The sequence below is a fragment of the Crotalus tigris genome, unplaced genomic scaffold (assembly GCF_016545835.1).
Source record: "Crotalus tigris isolate CLP2741 ecotype Arizona unplaced genomic scaffold, ASM1654583v1 scf7180000024321.1087588, whole genome shotgun sequence".
NCBI classification, from domain to species: Eukaryota; Metazoa; Chordata; class Lepidosauria; order Squamata; family Viperidae; genus Crotalus; species Crotalus tigris.
Window position 1 is genome coordinate 186,422 of NW_024100493.1, and position 14,746 is coordinate 201,167.

Here is a 14,746-nt window from a genome sequence, read left to right on the forward strand (position 1 = left end):
ATAAGTGGTTGGGGGGTCACCACAACATGGGGAACTGTATTATGGGGTTGCAGCATTAGAAAGGTTGAGAACCACTGTACTAAGGGTTCTACTGATTTCCCAAACAAATTGCACTCTGCTAATGGAAACAAGGTTTATACGTTGGACTAATCTAATGTGCTCAGATAAGTTAAATAGTTATCATTTAATAATCAGTAAAATGCATTTTATAATATGACCGGTTTTACACAATTTACTAATCCAAAACCAATCAACCCCTAGTGAATTCCAACAAGATCTACGTAGCTGGCAGCCAAAAATCTTGAAATGGTATATTTTGGCATCTCGTACACTGCATAAAGCCTAATCATCCAGGAACATTATTCCTATAAACGCACATGGCACCACCAAGTCTGTTAAACGTTTGTTCTGGTTAAGTAATAAATGTCCACAAAACTGCCAACTCTTCCAACTATTCCTTCTGAAACAGAGGGCATGATGTAAAAAAGAAATGAGAATGGAAGCTTCCAGTCCCACTGTCCATTTTTTTATTTTAGTTTTAAGAAAAAATGCCCTATATGGCAACAGCTTCTTTTTCTGAACACAAAACATCATTTTTTTCAGCGGTTTCTAATCAAAATCGTCACCTCCATATGGGCAGAGCAGATGGGATAGCCATTTCATCTCAGCTCTAACCTACATATTAAAAAAAAGGATCAAATGACAAAGCTCCTTTGATGGCATGTCACGCTGAACCCAAAACGAATCCTGTTTTGCATTACAGACTAGGGCTAAAAGTCTGTCTAATTTGTGGTTCCAGTACACAGTGCGAATCCAACCGCTCACTGCTTGCAGAGCAATTTGCTCTGCAAAGTACATTCCAAGAAGCTGCTGTGTTATATATTACTCTGGGTAAATTATCCGAGTTCTTCCCTGCCACTTTGGAGTAAATGACTTCAACTCCACTTCCTTTCTTCTATCTCTGTCTCTCACATTCACTTCCTATCCCTCCAGTGCTCAGATCAAGCTAATTCCTATAGAAGAGAAAAACACATTTCTCCTTTTGGCAAAAAACAACAACAAAACAAACAAGGAACACTAAGCTTAATATACTTAACCATTCCACCATTCCTGGAAATCCATGAATATTTGAGGACAGGAATTTGTCAGCCTTAAGTATGGCAGTAGAATGTTATCACCAGTTATTTACTTTCTAATAAGCATTATTAGACGCAAGCATGTTATTTATATTTAGTGTTGCACAGTTGCCTTTTGCAGCTGTTGTGCAATTTCATAAAAAGGCATGTTTAAGGTGTGCAGAGCAGACTTGGCGCCTGTTGGAAACATTTTGTCGTTGAAATCCAGACTGCTAAGGAGCCCCATAAAACACACACAAAAATGGGTTTTGAGAATCAAAATGATACTAAAGAACGAACTGGTTTGTACAAATTTAAGAGAACAACTCTTGAGGTCAAACACAATGACCAGTCCCTGCTACCCATTGGAATATTTATTTGTATCCTGCATTTATTACTTTTATAAATGACTCAAGGTGGCAAACATATTTGACACACTTTCTGCCTCCTATTTTCCCCACAACAACTCCATGAGATGAGTTGGGTTGGGATAAAGTGACTGGTCCAAAGAGACCCAGCTGGCTTTCATGGCTAAGGTGGGACTAGAACTCACAGCCACCTGATGATTAGCCCGGTCACCCGGCTGACTTTCATGCCTAAGGTAGGACTAGAACTCACCATCTCCTAGTCACTGGCTCAAAGTCACTCAGCCACATTTCTTGCCTAAGGCGGAACTAGAACTCTCAAGTCTCCTGGTGGTTGGCCCAGTCATCCTGCTGAATTTCATGCCGAGGGTGGAACTAAAACTCACAGTCCCCTGGTTTCCAGCATAGCACCTTAACTGCCACACTGAACTAAATAAGTAGTTTACATATTAAGAAATGGCTTACAAGCAACAGTGGCTGCAATCACCCTAAGGCAAATTCAAGCAGAGTGTATGATTGGCTCTCAAAGTCAACCAGCCGGCTTTCATACCTAAGGCAGCACTAGAATTCAGTCACCTGGTGATTGGCCCAGTCACCCAGCCAGATTTCTTGTCTAAGGTGGGATTAGAACTCATCATCTCCTGGTGATTGGCCCAGTCACCCTGCCGGCTTTTATGCCTAAGGCAGCACTAGAACTCAGTCACCTGGCGATTGGCTCAAAGTCACCCAGCCGGCTTTCATGCCTAATGTGGCACTAGAATAGTGTTTCTCAACCTTGACCATTTTAAGGCATGTGGACTTCAACTCCCAGAATTCCACAGCCAGCGTTGCTGGCTGTGGAATTCTGGGAGTTGAAGTCCACATGCCTTAAAATGGTCAAGGTTGAGAAACATTGCACTAGAACTCAGTCACCTGGTGATTGGCCCAGTCACCCAGCCAGATTTCTTCTCTAAAGTGAGATTAAAACTCAACATCTCTTGGGGATCGGGCCAAAGTCACCCAGCCTTCTTTCATGCCTAAGGCAGCACTAGAACTCAGTCACCTGGCGACTGGCTCAAAGTCACCCAGCTGGCTTTCATGCCTAAGGCAGCACTAGAACTCACGGTCTCCTGGTGATGGGCCCAAAATCACCCAGCCGGATTTGTCTTGCCTAAGGCGGCGCTAGAACTCACGCTCTCCTGGCGACTGGCCCAAAGTCCCCCCCCCAAGGCCCTTTCCACGCCTAGGCCGAACTAGAACTCCCAGCCCGGCGCCTGGTGCCACTCTAGGGGAAGCCAGGCCAACCAACCCAAGCGGGGAGAAAACCCAAGGCCGAGGCCCGGCCTACCTTCAAGCGTTTGACCACTTCGTCGTTGGTGATCTTATCCGTGATCTCCTTCACGCCAGGCGGGTAGAAGATGATCTTGCCGTCGGGGGGAGGCTTGGCTGGGGCGGACGGGAAGTCCATCCTGACGCCGCCGCCGCTGCCGCCGAGAAAGTTTCCTTCTCCGCAGGCTTCTACCGGCCTCTGCCGGTGGCAAAACAAAAGTTCAGACTTTTCCTCAGCCGTTTTCCTTCCTCCCCCATTTCGAAGCCTCGAGAGCAAACAAGCCCCCCCCCCTCCCCTCGGTCCCTGACGACGACCCCGTCCCGGGCCCGCCGCCCGCCTTCCCCCTCCCCGCGGCCGGGCCGAGCCCCGCCGGGCAGCGCCTTCTTTCTCCCCCCACCCTCGCGCCGACCCCTCCGGGCGTCGCTTCCACCAGGAGGGCCTGCCTCGGAGAGGAAGAAGGAGCCCCCCCCGGCCCGCGGAGGGCTCCGAGGGAAGCGTCCCGCCGCCGGGAGGCGCCTCCCGCAAGCGAGCGGCCAGGCGAGGCCTAGAGGCTAGGCCGCAAAAGGAGCCACAACACCGGATTGAGGGGGGGGAGGGTCCCCTCACAGGGCCGGAGGCGCCCCCCCCCTCCGGCCCCTCTGCGGCCTCTCGGCCCGCTCCCTCCGCAACTTTTACCTCAGGACTTCCCTCAGGCGACGCCCGGCTCCGGCCAAGATGTCGCCCCTGCCCGCACCGGCGAGCGAAAGAAGCCGCCGCCAGACGGAGCCCCGCGCCCGGCCCGCCTTTTTACCTCATGCAGCTCCGGGAGGTGCAGCATCGAGCAGGCGGTGGCGGAAGGCGGCGATGGTCGGGGGGAATCTCCGGCTCTTCTGGTGCTGCCACGATGCCCGGCCTGCTTCCCCCCCGCGCTGTGGCCGCCTCAGTCAGGCCCGGCGGCTGTCGGGGACGGCTGGGCCGAGCGTGCGCCTGGCGCGGGGCCTGGCCGCGGGGAGACAGTGCCGCTCCTCGGCCGGCCGGGGAAGAACAGGCCAGGAGGAGAGGAGAAGGCCGCCCCTCGGCGCTCCTCTCTTCCCGCGGCCGCCCTTCCTTCTTCCACGCAGGCGGGGAGCGAGCAGGCCCGCCCTCCTGGCGGCCGGCCCAGCCGGATGGGGCCTTTCCTCGCTCGGGCCCGCGGGGAGGCCGGGAGGCGGCGGCGGGTGGAGTAGGCCGCATCTTCTGAGGGGAGGTCTGAGGCCCGGGTCTGCTTCGCTTGCTTCCCCGAAGGACGGAGAGGTTAGCCGGCCGTGGGACCTTCCGAAGGAGACTCCGGGATTTTATGGGTGTGTGTGTGTGTGTTTGTGTGGTATGTTTTTTTTCCTTCCCCTTCGAGACCCTTCTGAGTAAACCTCTTTTAATGGCGGCTGAAGAAGGAAGAAAAAAAGACTAAAAAGATTGGTTCTTGCAATAAAAAAAAGACTTTTTTCAGGAAAAGCTGGGATAGGGGGGGAAATGTTGTCTTGGGACTGACGATGAGCTCCTTCCAATATTTCAGATATTTATTAAATTTATACGTCATCCATCCATTCACGATTCGTCTTAATTCACTTAATTCTCACAGTGCTGTCTAATGTCTATATATGTAGTATGGCTGCAGTTTTATTATTTATATTTACCCATGTATTATGGCTGCAGTATTGTTACCATCATCATCATTATTATTATTACTATTATTATTATTTACCCATGTTGTATGGGTAAGCAAAACTGGAGCCACTGCCTGGGGCTTTGAGATCCAGATGACATCTAGCCATTTCATATTAATATATTTCACTTAATGTGTCTAATATTAATGTCCACTACCAAGCTATGTTATATTGGTAAGCTTGTAAGTGGCTGTGAGTTTTACAATTCTCAAGAGTATCTGATGTGTGTGAAATCTTAAAAACAGATCCCGGAAAGGATTAAGTAGGAAAGGCTGGTTTAGATTTCAGTGGCTTCAGTTTGTCTGGGATACAAATAAACGTACCTTTGAACATACTTCAAAGAAGGAAAACTGGTTTGGCATTTGGCAATCTGAAAAAACAGGTTTAGCTGGAGTTATTAGCAAGCCCTTCTCATACCAATCTTTTTCAATTCCTAAGTGCTTTAGATTTCATTTTAGTGAAATGCAATAGAAATGTGAATGCGTACTTATGTACAACTTACGAAAGCAGCTGCTTTCATGAGTTGCAAAGAGGTATTACAGTCATGCCTCCGTGTGCCCCTGTGTTGTTATCAACAGAATTGCAGATATTTTACTAATTTCAAAATAATGTCAAGGGGGTTGCAATCGAATGTATGTATATTTGTTTAGTGCAGTGCTACCTTATGATTACAAAGCTGGAGTTGTCTTTAACAGTGCTTAATTTAAAAGGATTTCCTGTTAGTGATTGATACAATTTGAGGTTTAGCGTAGAAATTGACTCCCTAAAATGTAACAGCTTAAGTCTGAAGAGTCATTTTACTTACACCAGTTTTGCAGCAGAGTCATATCAATTCTGCATTGTTTTCCTTTTGGGCCTTAGTTTAAACTGCAGGTCACAAAGAATTTGGGGCTAAATTTGAACTGCGGCCCACACTAATATTAATCTGTCCAGTTTCTGCAATCTGCTTCATGAAAAGTCATGCTTGCATAACATTTATTAGACTTAAAAAATAAAACATTATATGAATTAGGGATAGAAGAAGGGATAGTTTGGAAGAAAAGAAAGGAGTGGAGAGGAATAATTTATTTATTAAATGTTTATTAAATGTCTGGCATCTTATGGATACAGCAACTCTGGGTGGCTTACAATACAAGTAGACCTCGATTTACAACAGTTCATTTAGTGACAGTCATAGTTACAGTGCCACTGACGAAACTGACTTATGACCTTTTTTCACACTTACGACCGCTGCAGCATCCCCGTGGTCACGTGATCAAAATTTGCATGCTTGGCAACTGACTCATATTTATGACGGTATCAGTGTCTCCGGGGGTCACGTGATCCTCTTTTGCGACCTGACAAGCAAAGTAAATGGGGAAGCCAGGTTCACTTAACCGTGTTACTAACTTAACGATTGCAATGATTCACTTAACAACTGTGGCAAGAAAGGTTGTAAAATGGGGCAAAATCCACTTAACAAATGTTTCACTTAGCAACAGAAACTTTGGGCTCATTTGTGGTTGTTAAGTTGAGGATTATCTGTATAATACAAAAACTAGAAGTAACATTAAGCTATTAAAACAATATAGATTGACAATAGATTAAGCAATCATTCGTTTACCCCTTATGTTTAATGTCTTTGCTTGCCTTCACTGTGTGTAAGGTTGCTCTTCCCAAAATGAAATAAATGTGATGAACAGATACCACACTAGAAATCTGGTACATTATATATGCACTCCTAATTTATTCCCTCAATGTCAGTTAGGACTATTATATCTATAACCAATTAGTGCATTAAAAAAAACCCATTCTGGGCTCTTTTAACAGTCTAGAATTGGACAGATAAACCTTTTCTTAAAGGAACATTTTAATTTTTTTTTTTTTTTACACCTCTGGGGGCAGCCCAGGGCATCCTTGAATCATCACCCAGAAGCAAGACTGAAAATATCTGGCTTTTAATTCCGTCACTTTGCGATCAAATTTCAGCAGCACAATCCGAATCATCCCTTTGCTGCAGGAAAGGAGATGGAAAATGCAGGCAACTTGTGGGTATGGTGCAGTGACTGCGGCATTTGCACCGGCACCACGGTCCTGCAAGTTCATTGGGGGACTTTGATGTAGTCCTCTCAACCCAAGCATCCCACATAATTTTCTGTTTTGGAAAAAAAAAAAGAGGAAGAAAGGTCCTATCTACCTCCTCCAAACTTTGAAGCAAAAGTGGGGCATCAATCTAACCAAATCATTTTGGATGTGCAACTGAGGACTGTTACAAATCCAGAGCTTCCTGATCTGGGTTCCTGGTGCTCTCTGAGCTTGGTGGCTTTCTTGCAGACGTTTCATAACCCAAACTAGGTAACATCATCAGTGCTAGTAAGCACTGGGGTTTGCTCTCAGTTTATATTGTAAACTGTATGTTATAAACTGAGAGCAAGCTCCACTCCTTACTAGTACAATATAAATTGAGATCAAACCCTGCTCCTTACTACAACTGATGATGTTACCTACTTGGTAATGAAACATCTGCAACCAAGCTCAGAGACCATAAAAGGTCTCTGGAAACCCCATAGTTCTCCTCCTCCCCCCAAACCTCCACTCCCTTCTAACACTGATGATGTTGCCTAGTCCAGGGGTAGGCAACCTTGGCTGTTTTTATGACTCGTGGACTTCAACTCCCAGAATTCCTGAGCCAGCCATGCTGAGGGGAAAGAGGTTTCCAAGCTGAGCCATGCTGGCTCAGGAATTCTGGGAGTTGAAGTCCACGAGTCATAAAAGAGCCAAGGTTGCCTAGCCCTGGCCTAGGTAACGTCTGCAAGAAAACCACCAAGCTCAGAGACCATCAAGAACCCCACAGTCCTCCTCCTCTTCCCTTCTCTCTTCTAGCACTGATGATGTTTCCTAGTTGGGTAGTGAAACATCTGCAAGGAAACAACCACAGTCATAAACGAGCCAAGGTTGCCTACCCCTGGCCTAGATAACATCTGCAAGAAAACCACCAAGCTCAGAGACCATCAAGGACCCCACAGTCATCGTTGTCCTCCTCCTCTTCCCTGCAAACTTCCTTCTAACACTGATGAAGTTCCCTAGTTGGGTCATGAAACGTCTATCAGGAAACGACCAAGCTCAGAGAGCAAAAAGGACCCTCCCCCTCCCGCAGTCATCAACATCCTCTTCTCCTCCAACTCATCCTGCTCAAACTTCTCCTTCTCCAATTCCATCTCCTCCTAACCCTGATGACGTTCCCTTGTTGGGTCATGAAACGTCTGCAAGGAAGCCACCAGAGCAGTGTTTCTCAACCTTGACAATTTTAAGGCATGTGGACTTCAACTCCCAGAATTCCACAGCCAGCGTTGCTGGCTGTGGAATTCTGGGAGTTGAAGTCCACATGCCTTAAAATTGTCAAGGTTGAGAAACACTGCACCAGAGCAACTATTCTCTCATTCCCACCCTCTCCCTTACGGGCTGCCGGATCGGGGCTGAAAAACTCCCGACGGCAGCCCCGACGTCGGACGGAAAGGCCGCCCATCCAGGGGCGCCGTGCCCTGGGCGGGAGCCCAAACACCGAAGGGCTCCCACCCTGGCAGGGCCGTGTGCGCGTCCACGACGCCAGGCCTGCGGGAGAGGAAGGCCAGGCCGGGCTGTCGGGGAGGGAGAGGAGGCGGCGCCCGGGCCTCCTCCGCCTCCTGCTCCTCCTCTCGCGACTCGCCCGGGGAGCGTCGCCGCCGCCGAGGCCAGGCCCGCCCTGCGGAAGGAGGCGGACCTGCTGGCGAGGTAAGGGGAAATGGCCGGAGCGGCTGAGGTAGGGAGGGCGGGAGGGAAGGAAGGAAGGAAGGAGGCCTCCTCCATGGCGGCCTAGGAGAGCTCCGCCGCCGCCTCGCCTGGCTTCTAACCCGGCCGGGCTCCCAATCCCCGTGGCGGCCCCAAAGCGCGGACCCTCCTCGAGGGAAAGGCCGAGGCGCCCCCCGCCCGCCTCAAACCCTCCGAAACCCCCTCAGGAAAGGCCCGTCTCGCCTCAGGATTGACCGGATTTCTCTCCTCCGCCCCCCCCCACACGAGCCCGCCCTTTTTGTTTATATCTTTTCTTTATTGTTCGTTTATTTTCTATTGTGTTTTTTTTTACTCTTTTTATTTTTATCCGTATTTCTTTTTATTGGTTGATCCCCCCCAAAGCGGGTCCTACGGGGTGGGTCGCCCCTCTTCCCCCCCCCATTTTTGGAGAAAAAAAAAAAAAAGACCGTCGGGTTACAGGTGGTCCTCGACTGAACGACAGTTCGCTTTAGTGACCGGTCAAAGTTACAGCGGTGCTGGAGAAAAAAAAGTGATCTAGGACCAAGGTTTTTTTTTTTCCTACTTACGACCCTTTTTTCCCCATACTTACGACCCTTTGAGGCGCATGGGGTCCAAATTCACACGCTTGGCCTCTGACTCGTATTTACGACGGTCGCAGTGTCCCGGCGTCATACGATTGTCTTCTGCGACCATCTGATGGACAAAAGTCAATACAGAGACCGGACTCAACAACCGTAGCACTAATTTAACAACTGCAACGGTTCCACTTAACAACTATGGCAAGAAGCTTGGCATAATTTGGGGGCCGTTTATTTTCATTGCATTGACTAAATGCATTATTTTTAAACGTAACTTTTGCCGCTCGGTGTGACTGATTATTTTTATATTTAATTATTTTATAAATTGGTGCTGCTGCGGCAGTGTGCGCTGGGTTTAGAGCTGTGAAGACTAAAGCAAGTCTATAAAACTGATTCAACAAATGAAGGCTTCACAGTGTGTTATTGTTAGCTCTGTTCTTTTTAAAAGCATGTGCAGTTTAACACTTTTGTGATCATGAGGTTGTGGTGTGACCTTTCATCCTGTTAAAAAGACATAATTGTCTGTGTTTGGTCCCTACTGTTTAGTGCTTTTCTATCATCCAAGAGAGAGAGAGAAAAAACAACAACTCAAAATAGGTGTTTTAAGTTAATATCAAATAAAACAGCTTCAAGGGGATGGGGTCCAAAATTGTTACAATGTACGCTGCACGCTTAAGCTTTCAATATCGGAAACTTTGTCTTGTTTCTTATTGTCAACCTAGAAAATGACAAGAAAGAACTGAGCATTGTGTAAAAAAATACAAGAGCCTTTCTCACTGTTTTTAAAATTAGACTATGACTAATTTCTTCTTCGTAATTCTGTGCTTCCTCGTCCACAAATGTCTCAAAGGCTATTGAGCAAATTAACAGTGTACAGGAGCTAATTAAAGGTTAGGCTGATGTAACCAGCAGTTTGGGCGTTTCTCGTTAATTCACACTGTGAATCAATAAAATATTTTACTTTTTTTTTTAAAGAAAATTTTTTACACCCAGCCAATTTTCTTGAAGATACACTAGGGAGGTTTCTTTAGCAAATACCCAAAATGAAAATAATATACGAATCTTTAATTACCCATTATTGCTTATCTGGGAATGGTAGGTAGATGCTTCTAGAGTTAACATTACTTGAAGAAAAAGTTTGCCTTCCTATCAGATAAACAGCATATATTTTGGTGCTATAATGCCAACTCCACTTGAAATCTTTTAAACGATCACCAAATTCAAGGGATTTTATACCTTGTTGCCCTTCTGGAGAAAGACAGTCCTTTTTGATCTATACTTGAAGAAGAAAAAATAGAGGCGTCCCTATTTTCAGTGCCGTTGTAACTTTGAACGGTCCCTAAATGAACTGTTGTAAGTCAAGGACATCCTGTATTATTTTTGAATGCTTTCAAAAATTGGCACGTGGCTCCCATCAAACACGTAATGGATTTATTGTTGTTTTTATAATTCCAGGAACCCTCTGACTTTTAACTGCACTGGTTTTTCTTACTGTACACCAATCCATCATAAAAATGAAGAAATGGAGGTGAAAACAAAATCGTTTGTTGCGGAGAAGCAATTCTGATCTGTGCGTTTCAGCTGTGAATACATGAATAGAGTGAATACGTGAAACACGTGGAACCAAAGCTAGTGAACATGGAGTGTAAAACGAGCAAAATACAACACTGCAGGTGGGAATATACCTTTGTTGTTGCTGAGGAAGGAAAGTCACGAGGTGCTTGATTATGAACAAAGGCTGAGGCGATTTCAATAAAAAAACGGGGAGGGAAAGAAATGAACAGGAAGTTATTTTGTGAGCGCTTACTTGTGTTTTGATATTTTTGAATGAGCACAGCAAGAACGCCTGAAATTGAGCCCACTGCATCATTTTCCAGATCTAGTTCTGGGCCTGATGAGGATTTTAAAAGTCAAGTTTTTCCTATCCCCACCCCTGTGACATTTCACAGATGGCTCTGAAGTTCTTCACTCAAAACCTTCTGCAGATTTTTTTTTTCTTGTGAAATCATTAAGTGATATGAGACGCGTGTTTGCCGAGAACTAAACTCGTCTTACACAATTCTCTAAGGCCGCTTGATCTCTTGCCATATTTTAATTAAGCTGATGCTGCAGTCTTTCTCTCTCCCCCCCCCCAATTATAATATAAAAGAAACCTGTGGAATAAGTCGACAGGTGCAGCCTTTGACTTAAAACCATTTGTTTAGTGACTGGGCTAATTTGTATATAAATACGTTACATATTGTTATATGTTTTTTTAAAAAGAGGTTTGAATATTTTATGTTCAAATAATTGCTTAAATATTCAACCATTTTCTCTCTCTCTCTCTCTCTCTCTCTCTCTCTCTCTCTCTCTCTTTGCTTTAATACTGTATATTTCCTTTAGATTTGTAATTAAACTTTAGTTTCAAGTGTAAACAATTCCACTTTTTTGGCATTTTCAAAAAAAATCTGTTTGATTTTTAGTCCGTTTGATCTGTTGTGCCATAATATCCATCTCTGCCAGGTTTAATTTATGTTTTATTATCTCCATTTGTTTCTTGAGGACTTTCTTTTGTGGGTCTATTTGTAACTCTAGTTTCAATTTTTTAAGTTCTTCTCTCAGCTTTAATTGTAATTGTTTCTTTTCTTTATTCTTTTTAGAGGCATAGGTTATGGCCAACCCTCTAAAATATGCTTTGGCCGTGTCCCATACATTTTGGAGGGATGTTTCTTTTTTCTTATTTTTTTTTTTAAATTCCATTTCCTTTGTTGCTAGTTGTAAGAATTCTTTTTCTTTCAATATAGATTTATTCAGGGACCATCTTAATTTTTTTCTTGATTCCTTTCCAAGTCATTTTTATTGGGTTGTGATCTGCCCAAACCTTAGTTTCTATCTCCACCTCTTCTATCATCATTTTCAAATCGAAAGATGTCCATATCATATCAATTCTAGACTATGGCTTATGTCTATTTGAATAGAATGTATATTGTACTTTTTCTGGGTGTCTCTCCATGTGTCTTGAATACATAATTCTTTTATTTTTTGAAAATGCTTTAGGTAATATATTTCTTCTCTTTCCAATTACATTTTTCTGAGCCTGCTAGAAAGCGGGGGGGGGGGAGAAACGCTCGATTTAACTTCAGGATCCAGCTGCAGCTTCTAACATACATTTTTCCATTCTAGGTTGCTACGGTCACCCCAAAGATGTGGCCTGGAAGAATAATTGGCCTTTTTCTCGGTGTCAGCATCGTCATGCGGTAACGGCAATTCCATTTTGAAAAAGAAAATGCCAAAGAAGAAGAAAAACTTTGGCGTGAGCCCATCGAGGAAAAATACAAACCCAGAGACAATGTCTGCTCCTGACGCCTCATCCTCACCAACTTCGTTACATGGGATCAATAAAGAAGAACTCATCAGCGGACTTTCCGAAATGTTCTCGGACTTGGATCCCACGGTCATCTACATGGTGCTGTCGGAATGTGATTTCAAAGGTAGGCCAAATCAACGGTCAGTTTGATCCTTTTTCCTACAGCAAATATCAGTTTAAAGTGGTTATTTCCCTCCCTCCTATTTCACTGTACAGGTGGGGGCTAAAAAAAAAGGATGCTGATGCTAGGATCAATTCCAGCCCTGGGGGTATTCCATCAAGTGACCGAGAACTCTTTGACACACAGATCTCTTTGATTTTCCCCCCACATTTTTCTGTTGATTTGCCTTTTGCCTTCTGCTTTTGAACTTTCAGCAGAGCCAACACATTGACCAAGGATGCCTCAGAGACTTGCTGATGTGTTAAGTGTATTCTTGGCTTTAAAGTGTCTATGTATGTTGTGTTGGTTGAAAATCCTCCTGATGTCATGGTTCCGACAGATGAAACTCTTCAAAGAACTTCCATGCATTGTTTACCTTAAACAATCTTTATTGGAGTAGCATAGCTTCAGCACTAACATAGGTCAAGCCAAAATCTGAATTCCCCTCCCCTGAGCACATGGTATCAAAGCACAATTCCCTCCTTTAATTAACAGTCATAAATCACATTCTCCAATTAGTTTGAAATGCAGGCTTTCCCTCCTGGTCTCCAACCCGCCAATTCTTATCATCTCTTATTTCAAACTCTGAATTCACACACTAGTATAATATTATGTCTAACTAACTCCCACAGCAGTCCCCATCTGCGGTTATCTTGGAGCCCAGGAAAATAAAATCTGTCACTACCTCCATTTCTTCCCCATCCATTTGTAAGAAAAAACCACATTTAATATAGACCACTGTTTACTGTGTTTTGCTCCTGGGTTATCTCAGCGCAATAAGACCGTGTACGCTGTGACATAATAGTTGCAATTTTCTTTTCAAGCTGCACCTAACAAATGGTTTTGTGCCAATAACACCTGACTCCAAAATTCCTGTTTAAATGTACACGCACTATTTCGATCAAGCATTATTTTAAAAAACACACAACTGCTTCCTTGTAGTTCTCCCTGTTAGTTCAAGGCACTGCTCTTTGGCCCCTAGGTAGCTGAAACTGTGAAGAGCATCCTTTAATCAGTCTGTTTTTGAAGAGAGGTCAAAGGTTGCTGCAAGACAGATGGAGACTCAGGTAATCTTTAAATGAAAATTAACGGCCTCCTTTATTCCTGCAGTGCTATCGAAGTTGGTGTGTAGAAGAAGGAATAAGCTTAGTAAAGTAATTGTGCCCTTGCTTTGTTTTTACCAGTGGAAGACACTATGGATGATCTGCTAGAACTGTCCACAGCAGCTAAGGATACAATATGTTCATCAAACGTCTCAGGTTTTGATTCTTTCTCTGCCTTGCTAGTTGGTGGAAATAACTCAAGCTGTAGCACTCATGAACTCGAGGGCAACGATACTACTGCTGCAGTGGCGAAGTGTGGTGAAGAATCACAGCAGCCCTGGTTATCTGAAGAACTGGCCCGCCTGATAGATAATGCTCTCGAGAAATGCAGTCAAACAAGCGAAGCAAAAGAATCAGGAAACGATCGTCCCTTAGGTAGTCTAACTCTGGCTCAGGATCACAGTAATTCCAATTGCACTGAACTATGTATAAAATCCAGCGGAACAGCAATAGAAAACTGGTTCACTGCATCGAAACCAAGTTACAGTGAAGCGTCAGAGTCAATGTCCATAACAGAGGTTGAGACAAAGGATATTTTGACACAAAACCCAGAGAGCTGCAGTTTGCCAGAAGTTGTCCTGGACAGCGGTGCTGTTTCAGACATCGTGACGTTAGCCGACAAGGCAGAGTCTTACACTGATCCGAATCAAATGCAAAAGGTTTTATTTGACTTTATAGCAGTGAGCACCCCGACTGCTCAACGGTGTCACGGTTTCGCAAAAATAGAGACAAACGCCTCCCCTAATTCTTCTGCTGCTGCTTCTTCACGGGATGCTGAAGAGCATGAAAATGGAGTGGCTCTCTGCAACGATCTTAAAAAAAATTCCGTTCCTGACCTGTGCACAGGATCTGGTTTGAAATCGGCACCTTTTACGAAGGAGACGGATCCTTCTCAGCAGACGTGGAGTTTGCCGTTTTCTCTGTTTCAGACATATCCTCGGCAGCTTAGTTTTTATCCAGCGTTCGATTCACAAGGTGGAAACCATAGCTTTGTGACTCCGATTGCCCTCAGTCCCGGGAAGTGGAGACCGGCTTTGGATGGTAAGAGTCAAGTAAGGACCTTTTGCTCTCCCAGAGTTTCAAAATCCTGGGAGATGCCAAAGAGATGCGGCAGTAAAAACGGGCGACAAAGACACCATTTTTCTCAAGTCCATCCATTGCCTGGAGGTCACGTAACGAACAGGAAAGCCTTCCCGGGTCATGTACTGGTTCTACTTCGAGGGCTTCCGGGATCGGGCAAATCATATTTGGCGAGGTAGGTTCCACATACAAAAGATTCAGAAATACAATGTTGCTCTCTTTTTCTTAACTCACAGACGC

At 44.9% G+C, this 14,746-nt stretch overlaps 2 protein-coding genes across 7 annotated transcripts in view; one reads left to right on the forward strand and one right to left on the reverse strand.

The window, feature by feature from the left end:
- PDS5A (PDS5 cohesin associated factor A) overlaps positions 1–3,873 on the reverse strand; it is a 62,490-nt gene extending 58,617 nt beyond the window's left edge. For 2 of the 5 annotated variants that reach the window (XM_039325226.1, XM_039325224.1), the window contains exons 1-2: positions 3,580–3,873; positions 2,808–2,987 (exon numbers count right to left, since the gene is read on the reverse strand). In XM_039325226.1, coding sequence (XP_039181160.1) covers positions 2,808–2,987; positions 3,580–3,606 — 207 coding nt within the window. In that variant the 5' untranslated portion in view covers positions 3,607–3,873. Of the gene's footprint in view, positions 1–2,807; positions 2,988–3,464 lie in introns of all 5 variants that reach the window. The other 3 variants (XM_039325229.1, XM_039325230.1, XM_039325227.1) reach the window with 2 other exon arrangements.
- A 4,061-nt stretch (positions 3,874–7,934) lies between these two features.
- N4BP2 (NEDD4 binding protein 2) overlaps positions 7,935–14,746 on the forward strand; it is a 33,387-nt gene continuing 26,575 nt past the window's right edge. Inside the window, exons 1-4 of one of the 2 annotated variants that reach the window (XM_039325231.1) lie at positions 7,935–8,221; positions 10,273–10,490; positions 11,980–12,287; positions 13,508–14,681. In XM_039325231.1, coding sequence (XP_039181165.1) covers positions 12,083–12,287; positions 13,508–14,681 — 1,379 coding nt within the window. In that variant the 5' untranslated portion in view covers positions 7,935–8,221; positions 10,273–10,490; positions 11,980–12,082. The other variant, XM_039325232.1, reaches the window with a different exon arrangement.